This window comes from Colletotrichum navitas, assembly GCF_030913465.1.
Source record: "Colletotrichum navitas strain CBS 125086 chromosome Unknown LY79scaffold_73, whole genome shotgun sequence".
NCBI lineage: Eukaryota > Fungi > Ascomycota > Sordariomycetes > Glomerellales > Glomerellaceae > Colletotrichum > Colletotrichum navitas.
This window is the reverse complement of record NW_026850619.1, coordinates 27,425-48,223: the sequence shown is the minus strand read 5'-3', so window position 1 is coordinate 48,223 and position 20,799 is coordinate 27,425. Positions and strand designations below refer to the sequence as shown.

At 56.0% G+C, this 20,799-nt stretch overlaps 7 protein-coding genes across 7 annotated transcripts; 5 read left to right on the top strand and 2 right to left on the bottom strand.

Annotated features, from left to right (window-relative positions):
* Positions 1–961: 961 nt before the first annotated feature.
* LY79DRAFT_565575 (uncharacterized protein) lies at positions 962–2,740 on the top strand. Its single transcript, XM_060558744.1, has 3 exons — positions 962–1,306; positions 1,479–1,968; positions 2,086–2,740. Exons 1-3 carry the CDS (start codon positions 1,205–1,207, stop codon positions 2,676–2,678), a joined length of 1,185 nt encoding a protein of 394 aa, XP_060410089.1. The 5' UTR covers positions 962–1,204; the 3' UTR covers positions 2,679–2,740.
* A 3,833-nt stretch (positions 2,741–6,573) lies between these two features.
* On the top strand, positions 6,574–7,141 carry LY79DRAFT_593158 (uncharacterized protein; the record flags this gene model as incomplete). The annotated part of the gene is made up of 2 exons (XM_060561519.1): positions 6,574–6,691; positions 6,792–7,141. 2 exons carry the CDS (start codon positions 6,574–6,576, stop codon positions 7,139–7,141), a joined length of 468 nt encoding a protein of 155 aa, XP_060410088.1.
* A 262-nt stretch (positions 7,142–7,403) lies between these two features.
* On the top strand, positions 7,404–9,061 carry LY79DRAFT_652390 (uncharacterized protein). Its single transcript, XM_060562579.1, is given in 3 exon segments — positions 7,404–8,324; positions 8,446–8,698; positions 8,711–9,061. 3 exon segments carry the CDS (start codon positions 7,642–7,644, stop codon positions 8,855–8,857), a joined length of 1,083 nt encoding a protein of 360 aa, XP_060410087.1. The 5' UTR covers positions 7,404–7,641; the 3' UTR covers positions 8,858–9,061.
* A 5,211-nt stretch (positions 9,062–14,272) lies between these two features.
* Positions 14,273–15,190, top strand: LY79DRAFT_565566 (uncharacterized protein). Its single transcript, XM_060558743.1, has one exon. The coding sequence runs from the start codon at positions 14,417–14,419 to the stop codon at positions 15,131–15,133; it is 717 nt and encodes a 238-aa protein (XP_060410086.1). The 5' UTR covers positions 14,273–14,416; the 3' UTR covers positions 15,134–15,190.
* A 941-nt stretch (positions 15,191–16,131) lies between these two features.
* On the top strand, positions 16,132–17,125 carry LY79DRAFT_363387 (uncharacterized protein). Its single transcript, XM_060552763.1, has one exon. It carries the CDS (start codon positions 16,236–16,238, stop codon positions 16,848–16,850), a length of 615 nt encoding a protein of 204 aa, XP_060410085.1. The 5' UTR covers positions 16,132–16,235; the 3' UTR covers positions 16,851–17,125.
* An 874-nt stretch (positions 17,126–17,999) lies between these two features.
* Positions 18,000–18,404, bottom strand: LY79DRAFT_565561 (uncharacterized protein). Its single transcript, XM_060558742.1, is given in 2 exon segments — positions 18,000–18,160; positions 18,175–18,404. The coding sequence occupies 2 exon segments, from the start codon at positions 18,349–18,351 to the stop codon at positions 18,032–18,034; spliced, it is 306 nt and encodes a 101-aa protein (XP_060410084.1). The 5' UTR covers positions 18,352–18,404; the 3' UTR covers positions 18,000–18,031.
* A 728-nt stretch (positions 18,405–19,132) lies between these two features.
* LY79DRAFT_565560 (uncharacterized protein) lies at positions 19,133–19,680 on the bottom strand. Its single transcript, XM_060558741.1, has one exon. The coding sequence runs from the start codon at positions 19,586–19,588 to the stop codon at positions 19,325–19,327; it is 264 nt and encodes an 87-aa protein (XP_060410083.1). The 5' UTR covers positions 19,589–19,680; the 3' UTR covers positions 19,133–19,324.
* Between the last annotated feature and the right edge of the window lie 1,119 nt (positions 19,681–20,799).

The following is a 20,799-nucleotide window of genomic DNA, read 5'->3' as shown; positions in this document are numbered from 1 at the left end:
AAGACACAGGTAAGAGACTAACGCACAACCCTTGATTGTTTTACAATTTTCTCTTAGTCTAACTTCTTCTTCTTCTTCTTCTTCTTCTTCTTCTTCTTCTTCTTCTTCTTCTTCTTCTTCTTCTTCTTCTTCTTCTTCTTCTTCTTCTTCTTCTTCTTCTTCTTCTTCTTCTTCTTCTTCTTCTTCTTCTTCTTCTTCTTCTTCTTCTTCTTCTTCTTCTTGGGTTCTGCGGTTTCCTTACTTGTCGTTGTCAAGGGGATACCGCCTAGTGAGGGCATGGCTATCGAAAAGGGAACGACTAACGGCTCAATAGCTGAATGGTTGAGCAATACCTCACACCATAGTCATGTATCCGAAGATTCTTGTGCCTCATCAACCTTCTTTTCAGAAATGTAAACACATTTTTGACTGAGTGGACAACAGCCAGCTTTCGCCCCTATGTGGCATTAAAGCAATGACTACACCGTTCCTACGCCTCATCAAGAAGTCTTATTGCGCGAATGAAGGATGTAGGTGGGGTTGGGAGTGAACAAACAAACAAGGTTAAACGGGTTGAGAAAAGAAAGACACCCTGCCGTAAATAAGCAGATAGCCCCCCTCATGCAACTCCGCTGTTGACATGAACTGGGGTTGGTACTTCAATATTCGGCTGCGGTTGCCCACAAACGGTACAAGATTAAGAATTGAGAGAGGCTATAGTTCGCGAACTATAACCTCGAGACAGCGCCGACGGGGCTCGGGTTTCTCGGGTTCTCTCAATTCCCCGTTGTCTCGCTTTTTCGGTTTCCCTACTCGAAGCCAAAGATGTTAAGTGACATTGGACCCGACTTTTGCCCCGGGCTCGGACTCGTCCCCGATGTTCCGATTGCTAAACGAGGAATACGAGCGCCAAGGGGGGAACTCCGCTCATCGGTGTTATACCACCCCGTCTCTCAATCCCGTCTCTCGCGCCATATTCGACGCAGAAATCATTGACCGTACCGTCTGGTCCGACGTGTTCTCAGGGTCTTGCGTCCGCCCGCAGTCCCGGCCTAGTTCAAATCGCCCGACCCTTGACGTTAACATCCCGGAGACTTAATCTGGCTGTGCGCCGGCAGTGGATTGCTCTAGCCGCATCACCCCCCCCCCTACGGCTTTCCACCAAGGATCGGTCACATCCCGGGAAATATTCCCGGGCAGGGAGTGAGGATCCGCGCCAGACACGATGAAGGTCCTATCGGACGACACAGAGGCTGCCAAAGACTTGAAGAAGCCACATCGGAAGTCCAAACTCGGATGCCAGACTTGCAAGAGGCGCAAGATAAAGGTCAGTCTGATGAAGCACCTCACACTGCTGCACGCCATCCCCGCCCGTTGCCAACCATTCGACGACGACTGCCTGCGGTTCCTTCACGCTTGGTGGGCGATCTGGTCCACATGCCGTTGTATCTGCCATAGCGTTCTTCGCCGCATCAACTAACGTGCTGTTTTCAATGAAGTGTGATGAGCTGAGGCCAGCATGCCAAAACTGCGTCCGGCACTTGGTGTACTGCGACTTTCTGCAAAGCGGTCCAGTACTGGCGACGCACAGCACGCCAAACAGCGTTGTTGACACCCCAGATGGGGTTACGCAGTCGGCGCGACTACCAATGCCAGTCAACCACGACATCAACTTTACTGACCTGGAACTCATACACAACTTCACTACTTCCGTCTATTCGACACTATCAACAGATACCATAGTTCGCCAGATGTGGAAGGTCTCGGTCGTGCGCATGGCTCTGGAGTGCGAGTACGTGATGCGCACATTGTTGTCTATCTCAGCGCTACACCTTGCGCACCAGCAGCCCGAACGCAAAGAAGCCCTCGTTACCAAGGCTTTGCTATATCATCGTTCGGCCAGCAGGGAGGCGATGGGGCTGATGAGCGGTCTGGACGAGCGTAACGCAGAAAACCTGTTTCTGTTTTCAATTCTAACCATCTTCTTCGGTACGTCGTAACCCCCCTGCTTTTTCCACAAATTGGCACTGCCATGCTGCTCGTGAATAAAGCCCTCCCGCGGGCTAGTTCATCTCGTACGAGTGACTGACGGTGGACTAAACCCAGCCCTTGCATCCGGCCGCTATCTCAAGGAATCGGTCGTCGTTTGGGAATCCGCTTTCCCGGATTGGACTTTCCTGCTGTCAGGAGCTTGTTCGCTCCTCAAGCTTCTCATCTCGAGGGACTATACGGGGCCACTCACTCCCCTTTTGACCTACGCGAAGGAGCGGTTCTTTGCCGCCCGTGACGATTCACGTGCTCACCCAGGAGCGTTGGAGTGTCTCCGACAGCGCGTAAATAACAGCGGCATCGACGGGGACTTGCTACGGGTCTACAACCTGGCGATCGACGAGCTGATGCATCCCATGTCTCTCGCCTTGCACGACGGAGGCCGCGACATGGATATCGTAGACATCTTCATCTGGAAGTACTTCGTTTCCGACGAGTTCCTGCCACTGCTCAAGACGCCAGACGCCAAACAAGAGGCCATTGCCATATACGCGCACTTTTGTATCGTTTTGAAGAGGCTTGAAAGCCAATGGTGGCTCCAGGGTTGGGCGATGCATCTGATCTCCCAGGCGTGGGAGTTGCTGGACGAGAGCCACAAGTCGTGGATCCAATGGCCGATGGACGAGCTAGGTTGGGCGCCTCCAAAGTGAAGCATGAATACGCAAATAATGTCAAAGCTGAGATACCATTTAATATAATTAGTCGTCTTGCCATACATACTTGCTTCACGCCAACAAAGGCGAAATTGGAAAGATGTGAAAGCCTCCTGGAACGGAGCAGGCGCCAATGTCTGAATGACATCTTTGGAGGCAGATTTACACAGTTACAAATGGCCGCAGCTTAGCGATGTGCATTCTCCATTCGCCAGGCTTTGGTCCAGAAACTCCTCGTTCCACCTCAGCCGATGTCGTTTTCAGGGGCAGGCGTCTGTGCTAGGTTTGTTTATATGATGTATTTGAAGACTGTTAACCAATGTCTGAAACCCGTGTTCCAATTGTAACTTACAGAAATAAAAAGGTACGGGACCTCTCTCTCGTAACGTTTCCAAGCTTCGCCGTACTTTTTCCGACATCTGCTGATGTCTCTGTTGGTACGGTGAGTGATCATAACCATGAAGAACACGAAGTAAAACCAGGGAAAAGGGCTCCTGTTGCAAATATCCAGTCAGTGATTGTGGACAACGAAATATCAAGAACCGGGATCCTACCTGAACCCGGTGACCAAGCCCCACGATAAGGAGAAGAATATATGACCCTGGGATTCTCGATCGCTTGCCAAGGCACTTGAGAAAACGTGTTGCACTTGATCAGCTGGCCCCTTTCCTGGTGACGAAACGCGTTCTTCTGGCCGTTGGCGCTGTCCCACCTCCAGTAGAAGGAGAGGTACATAGCGGTGAGTGCTGCCAGTGCATAGGGGCTCCAGTGGTACTCAGAGAGATTGTGGTTGGCAAGATACAAAGCACAGTGGCAGTAGGTGAAGGGCACTCCGGCCATGTTCCAGAAGACAGTAGGGCAGTCTCCTGCCTCCCTCGTGTGGAAGGGGGCGTCCGTAGCTGAATACACCGGGCATGTAGCAGTACATTAGAGCCTCTCCGATGAAGAAAACCCAGTAGATGCCCGAAGCCTTGGCTGTCGGGTAGGCGCCCTCGTAGATCAGCCGGGCAAGGTGATGACCAAACTCAGGCCAGGATCGATTGGGCTCTGGCAGAGGAACCTGGCCATCGTAGTCCGTCGCACCAATCCACATATACCACATCACCAGAGGAAACCCAATCATTAAAGCCAGGGTCCTAAGCGAGCTACCGAATCCGAGCTCGTTTGATGCGCCATCGTTGTACTTTGTTGAAAGGGATAAAGTTGGAGTGTTGACTACGTCCTTCTTAGATTGAACTGAAGTTGTAGAAACTACGGCATTTCCTCGTTTTGAGCTTATGGCTATCCAATGGAAGTGAACTGATGGAGCTTAAAGGAGGCTGAGAGTGCCGTTGAAAGTTGTAGAGAAGGTGTCACATTGTCGGATCTGGGCTGAAGGATTTCTCATATAGGTAGGGCCACACAAGACAAACTAATGAAGCTGATGGCTAATTTAATTTTGCTGGTCCTGGCGCCGGAAAGGAGTTCCTCGTTCATGCACATCTCGTCTAGAACACTGGGGAAGGCTTTCATGCAGGCCTCGTGTAGCTATGCTTACTTCCGGCTGGAGTGGGTCTCTAACTTGGCGTGGTTTTGCGAGACTAAAACACATGCCTGGCTTACTTGCTATGGGTTAGTTTACCGCACCGGTGACTGAAGCGAGATGATGGGGAGTGGTCCTAGTTGAGGGACTATGCTCTGTTACCATCTGTTTTCATATGCAGGGCACAGGACGACGGGCGTTGACCAAATCCTAACAGAACGGATGGAAGCAATCGCGGACACGATACCCATACTGTAGGATTGACCAATGAATCGACTGGCAAACCAGCAGTAATATTAGTCCTTGGGTCACATATCGTGTCAGAAGAAGTCGAACTCGGAATAAAAATGTTCTGAGGCGATCACTTACGAGGCCCAGTAACCAACCTTATTACCTTTTACCAGTACACGCGATCGAATTTATATTTCTACATACCCAAATGTTATATAAGATAAGAGAGAAGGAAGTATTTCAAGGTACAGGTTGAAGTTGAGTCGCCACCGGATCAGAAACCCATCAAGTCGGATATCAGGCGCATAATAGAAAATGGACATCTGATAGGATGAGGATATTAAGAGGTACATCGCGTAGGATGTTGTTGACTTGAGAGATTGGGAACTATCATTGCCGAATTGACTAAAAACATGTGTCAACTGCACTTATAAACGACGTGACCCTGTTTGTATTTATGCAAGGGCTGCTAAAATAATTGGCTGAACCACGTCTTCTTCGCCACTATTCCGGTATTCTACCTCGCATTCATGCTGAATCTTTGATGGTTGACCGGACAATGAACATGGCTCCAAGTGTAGCCCTGAAGGAACCTACGCAGATGCACCATGAATATCCTTCGCGGTTGCCCACCACACAACGCAGAAAGCCCACCGGGTAAGATTGAATAAATGGCCTGCAAATATATTCATTGTTATGCAGTGCCATCCTGTTTTGAAATCGAAGTCCCATCGCAACACTCCTGTGTCCATTACTACAGCCAAGGCGTCCTCGGTTTCCCTTTGGGATTTGCTCCAAGATCGAAGCTGTCTTCAGGCAGCGGCCGCTACGTGGCTCCAGTCATGTGTCAAGTTATCTCTACGGGCCGATCCAGATCGAACTTCTGTTGTGTTAGGCCAAAGGTCAGAAACTCTTGGCGGCAAAAAGAAAGAATTCTCTTTTCGCTCAGCCACGGCAATAATGGCGTTCCCCTTCAAGCGACAGACAGCAAATCGTTGGTTTGTCATCCTACAATTCGACAAGTTTGCATTCTATTGGCGCTGATCCAGAGCCGTACGACATATTTCCCCGGGGGTTGTTGTGATTGGCGCACAGGATGCCCAGACCTGGAAACTTGTTTAAACCGAGACAATCTGAGGGCCCATCACCTCATGAGGTGTCCTCTCGTCGACATGGACCTTTCTGTATTGGAGCCCACTCCTAGTCAATAAAACCACACGTCTATACTGATGAGAGATGACCGTCTCGAAACAACACGATGACGGCCAGTGATGCCGCAACTCTGACACCGGGCCCGGATGCTATCGGGACCATAAGCCGAAACGTCCCCGCAGCCCGGTCCGCACAGATCCACTTTGAAGCGGGATGACGTCGTAACCCGCAATCGAGATCTGGGCCGGTTTTCGTGCGTGTCATTCTCACTTCGTCTCCCTCGCAGTATACAGTATTACACTAGTGTACGGGATACACACACAACCTCCCTCTGTTTCCCACGTGCCACATCACGAAACTCACAGGCTGTGTAGTGTGTCGAACCAATAAGACTGCCTCTCCAACACTCCTCGGCCAACCAAGGCCACAATCTGAAACCCCCCTAAAATCCCTCGAAGGCCACTCGCTTACGCTCAACGGTGCTGGGATTCCCGCGTGTGGCGTACTGACGCTTCTCTGGTTGTGGCTGCCAACTTCCAGGATTTTGTCATTGCATCTGATGATGCTCTCCCCCCGCGCAGGGGTCCAGACGGGGGTCCTGCCCGGTGGCCTGGACCAAACGAGACAGCCTATAGCACCCCGTTTCGAAGCCTCCATCACAGACTGGTATGACGTATACATGAGCATCATCAGCCACACGTACGCAACATGCGCAGCTGAGAGGGATGCGTGAGTGACGAGTCTGACGGAAGTGTACCGGTATTTGCGTAGGTATGTGTGTGGGTGTGTGTGTGCAAGCTGTATGCTTGCTAGCTTTGGGCGAAGTTTGGGCGGGTTTATATCAGGCTGGTGTTTCCTCGTCCCTGGCGCCGATCGTCCGTTGTAGTGCTCATCCCGTTGATCTATTCCAGACCTCAGTTCAACTTCCGAGCATCAAGCACCCACCACTTCTATCCGCCCCAACATCACCACCAAACAGTATCCACCATGGCAGAGTGGGCAAAGCAAACCTACAACGAGCAGTACGAGAAATGGGTTCCGTGGCTCGAGGACCAGTACCTGAAATGGTTCACCAAGGACAACAAGGCTAGCTACGCCACCAAGGGTAAGATGCGCTGCGCTTCATCATATCGCATCCATCCCAGAGCTTTGCACTAGTACCTAGCTAGTTGAACAAGAGCCTCACTAACGCTTTTCGTTTCCAGATACCCTAGGCAAGACCAAGGTCACCGGAGTCGAACAGGTCGACACCCTCCAAGATGGCGTCCACAACCTCGTCGGGGGCCAGGTCGGCAAGGGCGGCCTCCTCCAGCCCGTCGGCGACATGGCCTCCAAGGAGGGCATCAACCGCGCCGAGCGCCAGGGCAAGGACGAGGAGGGCGGTTACGTCCCCACCGCCGTCCCGGGCTCCGGCGCCCTGAACCAGGCCGGCAGCGGCGTCGCCGACGGCGGCAAGGCCGTCGCTGGCAAGACCACCGAGGGCTTGAAGGGCGCCGGCGGCTACGTTGGCGGCCTCTTCGGCGGTGCCGGCAAGAGCAAGGCCGAGCAGAATTAGGGGCTTGGTCTCGGCGCCAACCACTTTTCTGCTCATGTTATGCACCAGTATGTCGGGGTATGAAGGAAGATGCAAGCGTGCGTTTGTTGGATTACGATGATTCGCGGCGTTGGGGGATGATTTACCCGAACTTTCATGGTTGATGAGCACCGGACCCGATACCCGTAAACAGACTTTTAATCGATATTTCCCTCTCCTTACCCATGCATGATCGCTGATGAACCGTCCTATCGAACAAACATGATGCCCAAATTCGGACGTAACCTCCCTCCCCCCACGGTCCAAGTGTTTGTCGGTTAAATCAGTTTGTTTGTCTGCGTTTCTGGTTGGCGGGCTGTGCAATGCCTGTCCATAGCCGTTTGCTGAGGTAGACGCCAATTCGACATGTCACACCAGCCTCCTTTAAAACCGGATGTCCCATCCTCACTCGCCGTGCTCGGTTTGAGTTTGTCCGCATCACCTATGCCTTTTGCTCGCGGGACGAGACTCTTTACCAAACGATGAGCGTCACGAACCCCCGGCCGAGCCGCCTTGGCATCCGTTCGCTGGCAAAGAAGTCGTTCCGTTTGGTGAGCAAGCTCAGGAGCAGGACATGCCGAGCCCGACCCGGCAGCGTCATGCCCAGCATCCACGCCATCACGACGGCCGAGACGCTCAGCAGCAGCGACTCGCTCGACGCCCTGCGCCGCTCGCCTCGGTCAGATGGCGGAAACTACAGCGCCTCCTTCGAGGACTTCTGGAGCGGCATCTCCCTCGACTGCGACAGCACCCAGCCGAACCTCGCGATGGACGACCAGCTCGCGACGGGCTTCTTCGGAAAGCTGCCCGAGGAGGTTCGGGAGATGATATACCAGGAGCTCTGGCGCGCGGCCGGCCTGGGCCAGCACGTCATCCGCACGCAGGCCGGGTACGCCCACTCCCGGTGCTTGTTCGATCGACCCGGCGCCACGGCCGCGGACGGCGAGGAGCCGTGGGAGTTCAACTGGATGGCGCCCGACGCGCACGGGCCGGGACCGCTCTGGTACAAGCGGGAGATGTCGACCTGGTGCGACCACTGGAAGTGCGAGGAGTCGAGAGAGGAAAGGGAGATATGGCGGGACATTGCGAGGGGCCGGACGGGCCGCTCGGTTCCTTGCGAAACGTGGACAGCGTTCTTACCCATGATGTTGACCTGTAAACGAATGTAGGTCATGAAATCACGTCCACCGCCGAGGTATTTATTGGGCGCAGGGCACGTGGGAGTTTGTCGTGGCAAACATTGCACTAACACATGCATCGGTAAATTAATAAAAAAAAAAAAACAGGTACTCGGAATGCGCTTCTTCGATCTACGATTCCGTGGCCTTCGCCATCACCGACATCGCCCTGGCACGGAACCTCTTCGGCGCGCGGCATCGGGGGCCCGCCGGCCACCGGCTCCGGCGCGTCAACCTCTCGTTCCGGCGGCAGGCCGACGAGGGCAGCAGCTTCGAGCAGTGGGTCGACTCGTGGAGCGCCGTCCTCCGGCTCCTCGACACCCCGGGCCTGGCGACGGTGAACCTCTGGCTGGACAGCGACGTGTACTACGAGCGGCACTGGCTGTCGGTGACGGCCAACGTGCTCCGCCGGGTGCCGGAGGCGCTGGCCCACAAGGTTGCCGTCAGCCTGCCGCCGGACGGACACGGAGACAGGACGGCGACGGCGGCGGCGGCGGCGGCGGCGCGGCCGTGTGGCTGAGGAACGTGGGGGGTGAGATGCCGTGGGCAGAGTTCGTCGGGCGGAGCACGAGGCGGAGGAGGCGAAGTATTTCGGCGTGAGACGGGTGCGAGATTAACTTTGCGAGATGGATGGGTCTAGAGATCGAGGTTATCCTGAGAGGGCATGTGAGATTGGCCCAATGAGATGGAGAGTTACAGAGCCGTGTAAGTGTGTGTGTGTGTGTGTGTGTGTGTGTGTGTGTAGATGGGACGACATCGGACCTGAAGGGTAGGTCTAGCTACCAATGGAAACCATCACAAGCACCTCGCCCATCGGCTTTCACTGGCTGCAGGGGATTCCCGTCAAAGAAAAGTCTGGAATACCTTCTCGACTGACGTAGTCGGGCGTCCTTACACACACACACACACACACACACACACACACACACGAGAAAGCTTCTCCGCGGAAGCGAGATCCCTGGTTGCGTATCGCACGCAGCCCTTTCGGGGGCCAACACTTTCCCGTCGCAGTCTCCGGTTTGTTCTCGGACGAGCGAGTGGGCGTGCAAGGGAAACTTTAAAGGTGATTTCCTCGTTGGAACTCGTCCGGTCCGACATGGTGCGTAGTGAACCATGAGAGTGGTATAGCAAGCAACGGCGATATATCCGTACTCGGACGAGATCTCCATGCAGCATCAGCCCCTCCTTGTGTCAGGATTCCGCGGCACGCATCTTACTCATTGCCCGTCTCAGTGAATTGAAGCTTGAAGATACGGTTGTAACGTTGCGGGGTAGCTCCCGGTCGTGGGGTGAGAGAGGGGGGGGGCGCAGAGAGAGCTTCGCTGAATGTCACGCCATTGGTGGGACCTATGGATCGCGATTTTCCCAGCCAGGGAAAAGTCGTTGCGTGTTGGGCGTGCCTCTGTTTCGCCGCAGCGTGACGGTGGAAGTGTTTGGAAAACCATGGTTAATCATGCTAGTGTCTCGTCTTGCTGCCGGATATCGCGGATGAAGATAGGTGTCTATCAATATCTCCCGGAAACTCAATTAGACGTATGAGGTAAAGCAAATTAAGGGGGACGAGGGTGGAAGGAGGATCTTCTCCGGGTTGGAAAGGCTTAGAATACTGAAGCATCGTGAAGGTCCGAGTCCTGCTCTTGACGATGATCCCCATAAGGAAGCAAGCCCCTGAGCGGCACATCTCAAACCGTTGGAAAGTCCCCAGATCCGCCTCTTCCCATTGGCGCTCGCCGGAAGAATGGCTGCCCCTCGGGAGTGGGCATCGTAGATGGTGCCATTAGCCGACTGACGTTCCATGATTCCGATGCCCCCCCCACGACAGACAGGCTGCATGCATTGTGCCATTTCCATGTCCTCGACCTGTCCCTGCACCTGTTCCAAGACTTTCGATCACGACGGATCGGTGCTTCGTTGGAACATTTCGGGATCAAGCAAACCAAAAAAAAAACCACCTACCTGACCGGGGGAGGCGTCGGTCCACGGCGGCGAATGACCAACGGGGCCTCCATCTGTATGCGTGGCGGGACCCGGGAGTGGACACGGTAGACCTCGACGAGATCGGACTATAGATGGCTGATCGGCGTTGTGTGCGTGAGTTGTCTGCCGAACGGAGCCGCTGCTAGCGCGCATATCGTAACACCGCAGCAGCTCTCTCTCCCCGGCCGGCGGGGGGCGGTTTACTTTGACTGCGTCCGGGGCTAGAAACTCTTGGAAAGGGAGGGGAGGGGGGGGGGGGGGGCAGAGGTTTCTGCGACGAAGCAACCCGCACCTCTTCGATGGGTTCTCTGGGTCCGGACGAAGAGACAGGAACGGGTCTAGGTCGGGACACCGGCTGGTGATGTTTCGGGGGGCCGGCGCGATGCCAGGAGTCCGGACTAGACATGCATGGATCCGTTTCCGTCCTAGTCGGGAGAAACGGCGAGAACCAACAATTGGCGCATCTACTTGGTACGTTCGAGCGCAATGGGACTGGGGGGGCGTGGGTGCCAGACCGGCCCGTCCTAAACTATCTAGGGTTACAATGCGAAGCGAAGCTATTCGCATTTTTGGAGAGGTGGGGGGGGGGGGGGGGGAGGTGGACCGGGGACGAAGATGCGCATGCCACGCACGCCTCTTCGAAAGGATGTAACGCCAGCATACGCCGACCTCCCTCACCGAGCCCATATCAGAAACGATATGGAGGGTGGCCTCGATGATACCTCGCCATCGGAGGGCCTATCTATGGGGGGAGGAGAACAGAGCCGCCGAGGATTTAGGATAGTCGGGCGCGCTTGACTCGAAAGCAAGATTTCGCTGCGTGGCCATGGCTGCTGCTGCTGCTGCTGCTGCTGCTGCTGCTGCGGCGCGTTCCTGGTTGTCTCCATCGTCGCCTGAAGCTTCTTCGTCCCTGTCGTGACATCGAGCCATCCATCTGGTTCCCTGGTTCCTGAACCCCCCGTTCTCTGCGCGTAAGAGCCCCTCGTCCCCCCCCCCTACCCCTGGAGAGCATTCGCTCACATGAGCCATGTGCATGGATTGTACCGTGCCCGCGGTATCGGCCGAGCAGTGTGTGCTGGGTCACAGTAAGTAGAGAAGCAGTTACCGCATCCGGGCGTGCGGGCGTGCCAGCAAACCTCGGGACCATGATGCCGGATATGGCACGGAGGGAGACCGAAGGCAGTGTGCGGCCGCGTCCTGTCGCCCGTTGCGAATGCCACGGAGGCGAGGGTTCTCGAGATGTGTCCACGTTTGCAGTAAGCAGTTGTTTCTCCTGGGCCGGAGAATAAGGCACACGATTCGGGGGGGGCTGGGCAGCAGGGCCTCTCTCGGAGGATCATAGCAAACCCTGCAAAACACCAGGCACAACGCGCCATGCAATCCATCCATCCATCCATCCATCCATCCATCCATCCATCCATCCATCTGCTTCTACGTAGTAAAGGTTCCTGGCGCTTGTACCGACACTGACACCGCACGGTCCAGCGATGTTTCGCAGGCGCCCCGGAAAGGCGCCAACCAGCAATGCAACCTGCACCGAGCTGTATTCGTGTTTTGCTGGCGACTCTCTCTCTCTCTCTCTCTCTCTCTCTCTCTCTCTCTCTCTCTCTGTGTGTGTGTGTGTGTGTGTGTGTGCGTGTCTGCGTCTGACGAAAGTCCCATGCGCCCAGCCCCGTCTCGTGGTGAGGAACGCGGCTTTCTGAAGCAGGACGTCACGCAAAGACGCAGAGGCAAAGGTCAAAGGGCTTCTTTTCTAAAACAGCGTACGCGGCGCCGGGTTGTGCGGGGAGGGGCTGCACCGACATGAATTGGCGGCCGGCCGTTCCCAACCTCTTCCGTCCGTGGGATGGGATCAGAAGGATTTGAACGAGGGGGATTAGAGTTGCTGTCACAGTCTTGCCGTCCTCGTCTCAGGCACGCAGAAGCCAGCCAGAACCTCCCGTGTCCCCCCTCCCCCCCGTGCGTGGCGATGGGACCGCTCGTTCCCTGGAGGCTGGCCAAGTTTACCCGGGCTTTACTTGGGACGTCACCCATATACCGGGTAGTCCATGCGGCGTTGAACCTCTGACCGCGAAGGGGAGGGGGGTACTTTTGTCTCTCACGATGGTCGCTCGCTGTAATTCGCGGCAAACCATCCTTGCGAACACCTAAATGACAAACAGAGATGCGACGGGCGTGGTCTGGTCGGATGGCGCCGAGGATCAGCTGGGCGTTTTGGGCGCGGCTGCCCAAGCTCTACCGCTATCCGCGCTGTTGCAGATAGTGTAGTCTGCTTGCCCTAAACCTATATCGCGCATGATATAGGTCCGGGGGTGTTTTGCCTGGGTCTCCAACACGCTCTGTTATATCGTCAAGGTCCAGGTTGCGAATCTTGTTTAGAGGCCTCTGCCAGGGGGAGCGAGGAAAGGATGGGCAAACAACCGGCGATAACGCGGTGCAGCTATAGCCCCGCCCTCGACACACTGCAATGACGTGTGCCGATTGCTATCTTGGACGTTCCTCTCTCATCGACTCTTGGCCGGGGAGAAGACAAGATGAGCCCGTCCTCTGACCGCCAATCCGCCAGAGATTCAGCATGCCGTGTGTAAAGTGCGCGGTACCGTGTGATGTAAGCTGACCGGCCGTCAAGGCGGGCACCCCCCGGCGCTCCTGACGACGATCTAACCTAATCTTGGTCGTCCGGCGCGGCATGCGGGACTGAAGGCGGCCGCTCTCCAAAGGGGTCCCGGTTTGGCAGAAAGACAAGCCAGGCCGGGGCACGGAGGGGACTTGTATCCGTACGCGTAGTATTTGGCTAGCCGAGTTCATCCAGCCGGAGACGCGAATTCGAGATTCCAGGATCCGGCTGCGGTACATGCCGCCGCTGCTAGCGGAGCTCAGAGCACATACATACATACATACATACATACTGAGGTACGCTTCTTCCTAGTCGCTGCTCAGCTCGGCTGGGGATGGTTCGGCGTGGAGGTCGCATTGGGGACGCTTCTACCGTCCGTGAACACCTTCTACGCAGAGACCCCCCCCCCCCCCCCCCCTTGACAAGGCTCAGCTAGGCTCGTGGAGGAGAATGTCTGCCGATTTTTAAACTGCACGACCGGGGGCCTGCAGTCCCAGTGAGATGGCGTGGCGTGGCGTGGCATGGCGTCTAGGAAAGCAAAAATAGCCCATCATCCCTGACAGAACTCTTTCTCTCTCTTTCTTTCTTTCTCTCTTCTCCCCCCCTTTTTTCCTCCCTCATATCTTCTGCACGATATCTCCCGCTCTTTACGAAACCGGGACCGCGTCCCCAGTCCCGCGCCGAGATATGCAGGCAGCCTCTTCAGCCCGCGGGCCCTCCCCCTCGTGACAGCACCTCCTTCTGGGAAAGGAAGCCTTTTTTTTTTTTTCAGGGAGTGACAAATGCAACGCCGTGGGGACTATTGGATGGAGGCGCGCTTACACAGAGGCGGTGAAATGCAGAGACAGTGCGTGCATAGTGGCGGCGGCGTGGGACACGGAAGCCCAATATGTGTGCATTTTAGGACTTTTGGGACTCCCTAACCCGTCCATATCAGGTTTCCCCCCCCGCCGCGGGAGAGACGACGGTGTCAGCCTTGGGCGGAATCGATATTGTGACTCTGCGGGTGCTAGATCAGTTGAGTGCCGACGGGGCCGGGAAGATTATATACAAAAACGGCGTTTCCTCGCGAGCCAGCCTTTGGATCTCACTAGACAGATAAACCTGTGGCTTGTCTCAAGTCGGCAGGGCCAAGAGAGCGATAGCGGCGGCCCCGTCTTGTTGGTATCCAGTAAGTGCTTCGCTCGGCTCGCCGAAGGGGGGAGAGCTTGGACGAGAAGAAGCGAGAAGCGTGGCATGGTCTGTCTGTCTGTCCGTAAGCGTGGCACACCCCAGCCTGTCGCTTTTTTTTGCCTGCTGCTTCGATCCTGTCCGCCCCCTCACGGGCCCCGATAGGCCAAAGGGGGGGGGGGGGGGGGGCTTTAGCCTTATTCGGGGTTCATGCTTGTGCATATGTCTCTCTCTGTGCGTGTGGGATGGAGTTCTTCCCTTAGCTTTCTTTTTGGTTGAGTGGCATGCCGTTCCTTGCACACTTGCAGAGTGGGAATGCGGCCGGGGTCCGGGGAGGAAGCCATCGTGGTGGCTGTTCACGAACGAGGTGGGGGTGGGAGATTGTCGGAGGCGTTTCTCACGCGCCAGCGTCTGTACCATGCGCATGGGACGGAATCCCCAATGTTTTTTTTGTCTCGTCCGAAATGCCACGTCCTGTCTACATGTGCTTACACAGGACTCCCCTGGCCTCGGGCAACGGTGCCGTCCACGAAGGAGGTATATGCCCCCCCCTCCCCTCCTACCCGGGTCGAGGTAGAGCTCCGAGCCACCGGGGTATGTGTCTCGCCGACTTGCAGCTTAGTTTTGCTCAGCTCGACAGCTCCAGGGAATGAATTTGTTCCAAAACAAAAAAAAGTTTTGGCTGGCTGGCCTGCGTCCGTCAAGGCCGCATGGATCGTCGACGCAAAGGCAACTAGCCTGCCCTCTAGAGACGTAGTGCTTCCCCAGATTCGGCTCACACCCGCAGGCCGTGCTTGCAGAGAAAGGATAACGCCCTCGCCTTTCTCTCCGTTCGAGTCCAGGTCCGTTCCCGAGGGGGGCGGAGAGATAGATGCCTCGCCGTCTAGAGATGCAGGGAAAAAAACATACATCTTGGGCCGCCCTCCCTGCGTCTCGGAGCTGTCTGATCCGATCGCAGCCGTGACCGGCGGCGGCGGCCTGCTGTCGGCGGTGACGCCTCTCGCCCTACCCCCCTTTCGGTGCTGTCTGTGAGACCTCATCTGCTGTGCTACGACGCCATAACCTGTTTCCCCCCCCCCCCCCCCCCCCTTCCTCGGCCGTCGCGCACTGGCGGAAGAGGTCACAGGTGCACGGAGGCGTGTTTGCTTCAGCTCGCCTTGTCTGACGGTCTGATCTGCCACGGATGAACCGTTGCGGGGGGTTGGGATGGGCGTCTGTGGACGTTCCCGTTCCTCGACCTCTTGAGGGGAAAGGGGGGTTTGGTGGTATGCGAGTATCAGTCAGGCGTAACGTGATGCAAAAAAAAAAAAGGATGTGGAAGCACCAGGTCCCGCCGCATATCACGGGTCCAGAGTTTGGTACGATGGCGGTTCAGTCCCGGGTCTGAGCTGGCAGCGTCATGCAATACTGGAGATCTTGGAGTTTCGTCTTTGTACGTGACCTCAGTGCTCGGAGGGTTGGACGTGGGGAGGATCAATATCGGGGGACGCATTATCACTCGGTTGCTGTCCTTGTCTTGACCTCATCACACTCCATTCCAAGGCTAGAATGCTGGCCGTCACGCGCCGAGAGCAAGAGATATGGCGTTTCGGAACCCCGTCGCTACCGCCAGCGTCAATGCTTCCTCCCCTCCCGCCATACATACCCCTCCATGTGTGTTGGGCGACATGACGGGCCTGGTTGGGATTGCGCAACCAATGGGCCTGCGAGAAAGGCACAGCTGCATCCCTACAGATGGATGGGGCACGCACCCCTGGGAAACGGCGTTGATGTGTTTTCCTTGGATGAACCGTCGCCTCCGCGGTCCTATCCCATTTTTTACCGTCTCCCCCATGTCTGCAATGTCTGGCCGCAACGTTGTCGAACCGACCGAACGCGCCGTTTGGTACGGTCCCGGGGGCCCCGTCATCCATCCATCCATCCATCCATCCTCAGGCGAGCCGCCACGTTGGACTTGTTGGGTGGCAGACCTTGGAACGGGGGCGAATGCAAGCTCTGCAGGAGCGGGATGACGAAAGACGGGCTTAATTAACGTGTGATATTGATCCGGTTACTTGGAAGGAGAAACGGCGGCGAGGCTCTCAAGACGTCAGACCTCCTCCATGCCCCCTTTCGAAGTGTATGTGGCCACCAAATGGAAGCCGCCGAGAAGGCAAATAGGACGGAAGATGGGGTGGAAGGATTCCTTTTGCGGAAACGGATTGCCGTCGGCCCTGATAGATGGACATTTGCTCTCGGAGGACGGCCGGGGTGGTGGCTGCTTGGTGGGCTTGGGATGGACGGACGGAAGCCAAATCAACATCCATCTCTTCCAAGCCAGACACAACGGCTCGCAAAGCCTACCATATCGCCTTCGTCTCCATACCTAGTAGGCTATCATGTAGCCCCATGCGGACTCGGCACCGAACGCTCACCGGAATCTGCAAGGCATAACTCCACACACACACACACACACACACACACACATATGCACGTTTCCCACTCATCGGAGTGCTTGCTTATGGTATGGGCATGGAGAAGGAAGGTAGTTGGAGATATCCATAGGAGGCGGCGGGTTCTCAGTCCAACATCGTTCCACCCTCTTGCCCGTGACTGTGGAGTGCATGCACGTAATGCGAGGCGCGTTACCGGTCGAGATGGGCTGAGCAGGCTTGTGGCGTGGTATTCGCCATCTCTATCTGTGCCGACTACTCCGTACCTCCAGACTATTGAGCTTGACATGGGAGGAGATCGCTTGATGTGTCCGTAGATACGCCAGCTTTCTCTCGTGGGGGGCGGCTGCTTTACAGCCGCGTAGGAAGCCCATGTTTCATTGCTACCCTTGTACGGGAACTAGCGATAGAGCAGGCGTGCCGTTGCAGGGACGACTAGACGGCATTCGGGAGCTGGGGGGATGAAAGCCGTGACTGCGATTGCGATGCTGAGTCTTGACTTGCACTGACCGGCTCTCTGCATTACGCATTACGGCCACATGTTGGGTCTCTTTTTGGCTGCAGGCAAGGGTTTTGTGGCTTTCTCTCTCTTTCTCTCTCTCTCTCTCTCCGCATTGTCATGCAAAACACAGGCCCCCGGGGGGGCGGCATGAAGGACTGTCGTCTGGCATTACCCCCCGTGTCATTCGATGCTTGGTTAAACCCAAACACAGGCCTGACGTATGGCATCAGATCATTTGCTCGTCAACACGTCCCCCAATGATGAACCCTAGGGGGGGGGGAGAGAAGTATCAGGATGAGGACATGTCGGCGGTTTATCGTTTGTCACATTACTGTCATGGACGCCGCGGGCACGCATGTCTGGCCTTCCTCCACCACCCGGATCCCCAGGCGGGCGATTGCCGCATCTTACATCACCGTCGCCGACGAACGCGCACCCGGGCAGCTCGCTGCTCTACACACCCTGCGAGGTGAGCTGGCGGGCTCCGAGTTGGTTACACTCGGTGTACACTCGGCCCGCCGGTCGCCCCTCCGATCGTCCTCGTCGGGCAGTCGATAGAGCTTTCCCGGCCCGCGAAATGGAGCTTCGGCGAGACAAGGGGGAGGCCAAAGGGGAGCGAGAAGTGGTTACCTGTGCGTTGGTGTGTGTGTGTGTGTGTGTGTCATTGAAGGATTATCATGGGGGCAAAAAAAGAAAAAGAAAAAAAAGATCAAGCATAAAAAAACCCCCCCAAATCAAGGTGTCAGGGGCTTGAAGCGTAAGAGGCAAATGTAAAGAACAGGTACCGAATATAATAAGCACACCGATCCGATCTCACGGAACACCCCCCTCTTCACCCCCCCCCCCCCCCCCCCCCCCCCCTAAAGAAAACAGGGAAACGCAGAGGAGGGTATGAGCAAAGACCATCGAGCAGTTAGTTACCACGGGGTTGGACGTAAACTACACTACATTACACTACACTACACTACACTACACTACACTACACTACTGGGTAGTTTACACCACAAGGCAAGGGAAAAGCAGGCAGCGGCGGTCCATTAGCACAAGGGACGAGCGGACGGCAGCGGAAGCGAAGGGGGGGAGAAGGGAGCGAGTGGGAGAGCAAGGACGAGCAAGAAGGGGGCCCTGGAGATCATCACATATTCCGGTATTTGTGCATGCATTTTCAAGGCGATGGCCCGTACGTGCGTCGGAGATCGATCGAGGCCGTCATCGTTCTTCCCCAAGCCGCTTGGAAACCTGGAAAAAACGGAAAGGAAAAAGAAAGAAAATGAAGACAAGAAACCTGCAAAGCTGGTGACACAGCAGCGGACCATTTTGGGCCCGCTGGGGCTCTCTCTCTCTCTCTCTCTCTCTCGCTCTCTCTCTCATGCCAGTGGCAGGCATACATACTTTACTTACTACATGCTGATTAGCTCTGAGAGGCCGTTTGATCGTCTGCTCCGGATTCCTGGTAACGACGTCTGTGGGCCGGCCGCCGCTTGTGGACTGCTTGACGGGTTTGTGCACCGTCGGTGCCTCTTCGAACTGGAGACCGAGGAGGGGGTTACATAGGAGAGAGAGAGAGAGAGAGAGAGAGAGAGAGAGAGAGAGAGAGAGAGAGAGAGTTACATCAATAGCCGCCGGTGGTGATTGGGCGACGATTATCCCGCGCGTGCTGGAGAGAGAGCCCACGCCAATACTACCGTACCCGAGCCTGTTCCGGGGACGGAGGCTGCATATGCTATGGGGATAGTACACCGCGAGAGGTAGCACGTCGGTGGGATTTCCTCGGTGAAATACATGGTGGGAGGGATCGATCGAGATTTGGGGGTGAACATACAGAGCGTCTCTCTCCCTCTCCCTCTCTCTCTCTCTCTCTCTCTCTCTCGCTACCGACACCGATATGGTACACTAACCTAGTAACGGCAGCATTAACGGCGTTGTTAATGGCGTCGAGACGGCGGCGCTTGGGACGGGAACGGTCTCCACGTAAGAAAACAGACTTGCAACCTGCATGGAAGCCTGGGGAGACGGCGCCTGCAGGGTGTTTTGTTCATGACGGCGACATGTTTCTTCTCCCGGCGCACACGCAGCTCGGAAGCTCGGGCCAGGACAGGGGGGGAGGAGGAACGCATCTTTTTTGCGTGCAGCATTGTGTCAAGTCCGTCCGTCCGCGGGTTCAGAGAGCAGCAATCGGGGTGGGGGAGGGAGAGGTGAGGAAGGTTTCTTAGTAGTATGGTTGTGAGAAAGTGAGGATGCCTTCCTCCACCCCCCGATGGCAAGGCTGGCTGGCGGTGAGAGTACGGGTCAAGTAAGCGTGGTGTTAATCGTGCGATACTCTGTCCAGGGCACGACGCTCCAAGACGAGAGAGAGTGAGGAAGAGAGGGAAGAGGCGAGCCAATGGAGGAGCAGAGGGCGAGCACACACACACAGACACATACACGCCCATGTGTCTGTCTGTCTGTCCATGTGTGCGCCCATGTGGAGTGAGTGAGAGGAGCTGGGAGTGAGTGGATGAGAGAGGCGCCGAAGGAGGACGGAGACAGGAAGAGTAGCCACTCAGAGAGCATTCAGCATGAGCCAGGGCAGAGGCGGAAGAGAGCTGAGGTGCACCTGGGGCGCATGCAACGTTGGACCGGGTCCCTTGTTACCTACAGTACGCTTGTCACCCCGGCCCTGTCTGCCCAAGTGCGTAATGTAGGACGATGGCAACATGAATGGGATAGCAAGTATGGCCCTGGTACCGGTGCTCTTCCTATTGTTTCTGTCTCTCTCCCTCTCTCACTCTTTCACTCTCTCACTCTCTCACTCTATCTCTTCCATCTGCGTCTGTCTCTCATACAGAAACGGAAACAGAAACAGAAACAGAACAGACACACAGTTGCAGCGGTTCGGTGGGGGGAGAGGGAGGGACTTTTGGAGGTAGCGTAGCGTCAGAGATGGGTTCGGTGACGAAAGTATACTGGCGCCGTGATATACTATGCCTACCTCCGCCCTCCGCCCTCCTCCCCTCTCCCCTCTCCCCTGCTGCTTGGCGAGCGTGCCGTCGTCACAATTCGGTCTTGTTCTCTGCGCGTTATCCATGAACCTGTTGATGCCATTTTAAATCTGGACCGGGGAGGGGCTCGTTCGGTCTGTCGTCTTGTTATCTGGCCGTGCCCCCCGGGCAGGTTGATGATGCTCTCTGCGTCTGCTGGCATGCCATCTCTCGCCCAACACCTTTCCTGGACTCAGTTATCGTCGTCGTGCTCGTTGCTTGTTTGCTTCCAGCTTGGCTTGCATGCCCTCCTTGCTTCCCCCACCTCTTGTTCCTCTCCACCCCAATTCCACCACCTTGGCGACCGTCGGCCCCTCACTGAGGGCCGGAACAAGTGAGGCTAGGTACCGGTAGTCACCTCAATCAGTCTACTTTGTTGCACGCTATCTCAGTCTCTCTTATCTCAGACCCGCAGCACTAGCAGCAGCAGCAGCAGCAGCAGCAGACACAACAACAATATTCAAGACGCCCAGGCAGGTAAAGGAAGGTGTCATGTTGTTTTGTTTCTTCCCCTCTGGCGCGCGCGTCTCTCTGCGTCTCTAGCTCCCTTTCCCTCGGCGGAGACTCAAGTAGATAGACTCGGTAGGGATACAGATACGGACTCCCGCCCCCAGGGTCCTCACCGGTCCTTGCACTATCGACGAAACGTGCCTCATCCAGCATCATCCTTCGAGAGGGGGGGATTTACAGGTAGAACTATCACAGTAGCATACCGCACCCAGGGCCAAGGGGGAGACGAAGGAT

Bases quoted from the DNA above. Each gene is read 5' to 3' on its own strand.
- LY79DRAFT_565560 (XM_060558741.1), bottom strand. From the start codon at position 19,588: ATGCTCTCTGAGTGGCTACTCTTCCTGTCTCCGTCCTCCTTCGGCGCC.
- LY79DRAFT_565575 (XM_060558744.1), top strand. From the start codon at position 1,205: ATGAAGGTCCTATCGGACGACACAGAGGCTGCCAAAGACTTGAAGAAG. The intron at 1,307-1,478 runs GTCAGTCTGATG...TTTTCAATGAAG, and splicing joins GCAAGAGGCGCAAGATAAAG to TGTGATGAGCTGAGGCCAGC. The intron at 1,969-2,085 runs GTACGTCGTAAC...GACTAAACCCAG, and splicing joins AATTCTAACCATCTTCTTCG to CCCTTGCATCCGGCCGCTAT.
- LY79DRAFT_565561 (XM_060558742.1), bottom strand. From the start codon at position 18,351: ATGGTCCGCTGCTGTGTCACCAGCTTTGCAGGTTTCTTGTCTTCATTT.
- LY79DRAFT_565566 (XM_060558743.1), top strand. From the start codon at position 14,417: ATGCGGCCGGGGTCCGGGGAGGAAGCCATCGTGGTGGCTGTTCACGAA.
- LY79DRAFT_652390 (XM_060562579.1), top strand. From the start codon at position 7,642: ATGAGCGTCACGAACCCCCGGCCGAGCCGCCTTGGCATCCGTTCGCTG. The intron at 8,325-8,445 runs GTAGGTCATGAA...AAAAAAAAACAG, and splicing joins ATGTTGACCTGTAAACGAAT to GTACTCGGAATGCGCTTCTT.
- LY79DRAFT_363387 (XM_060552763.1), top strand. From the start codon at position 16,236: ATGGAAGCCGCCGAGAAGGCAAATAGGACGGAAGATGGGGTGGAAGGA.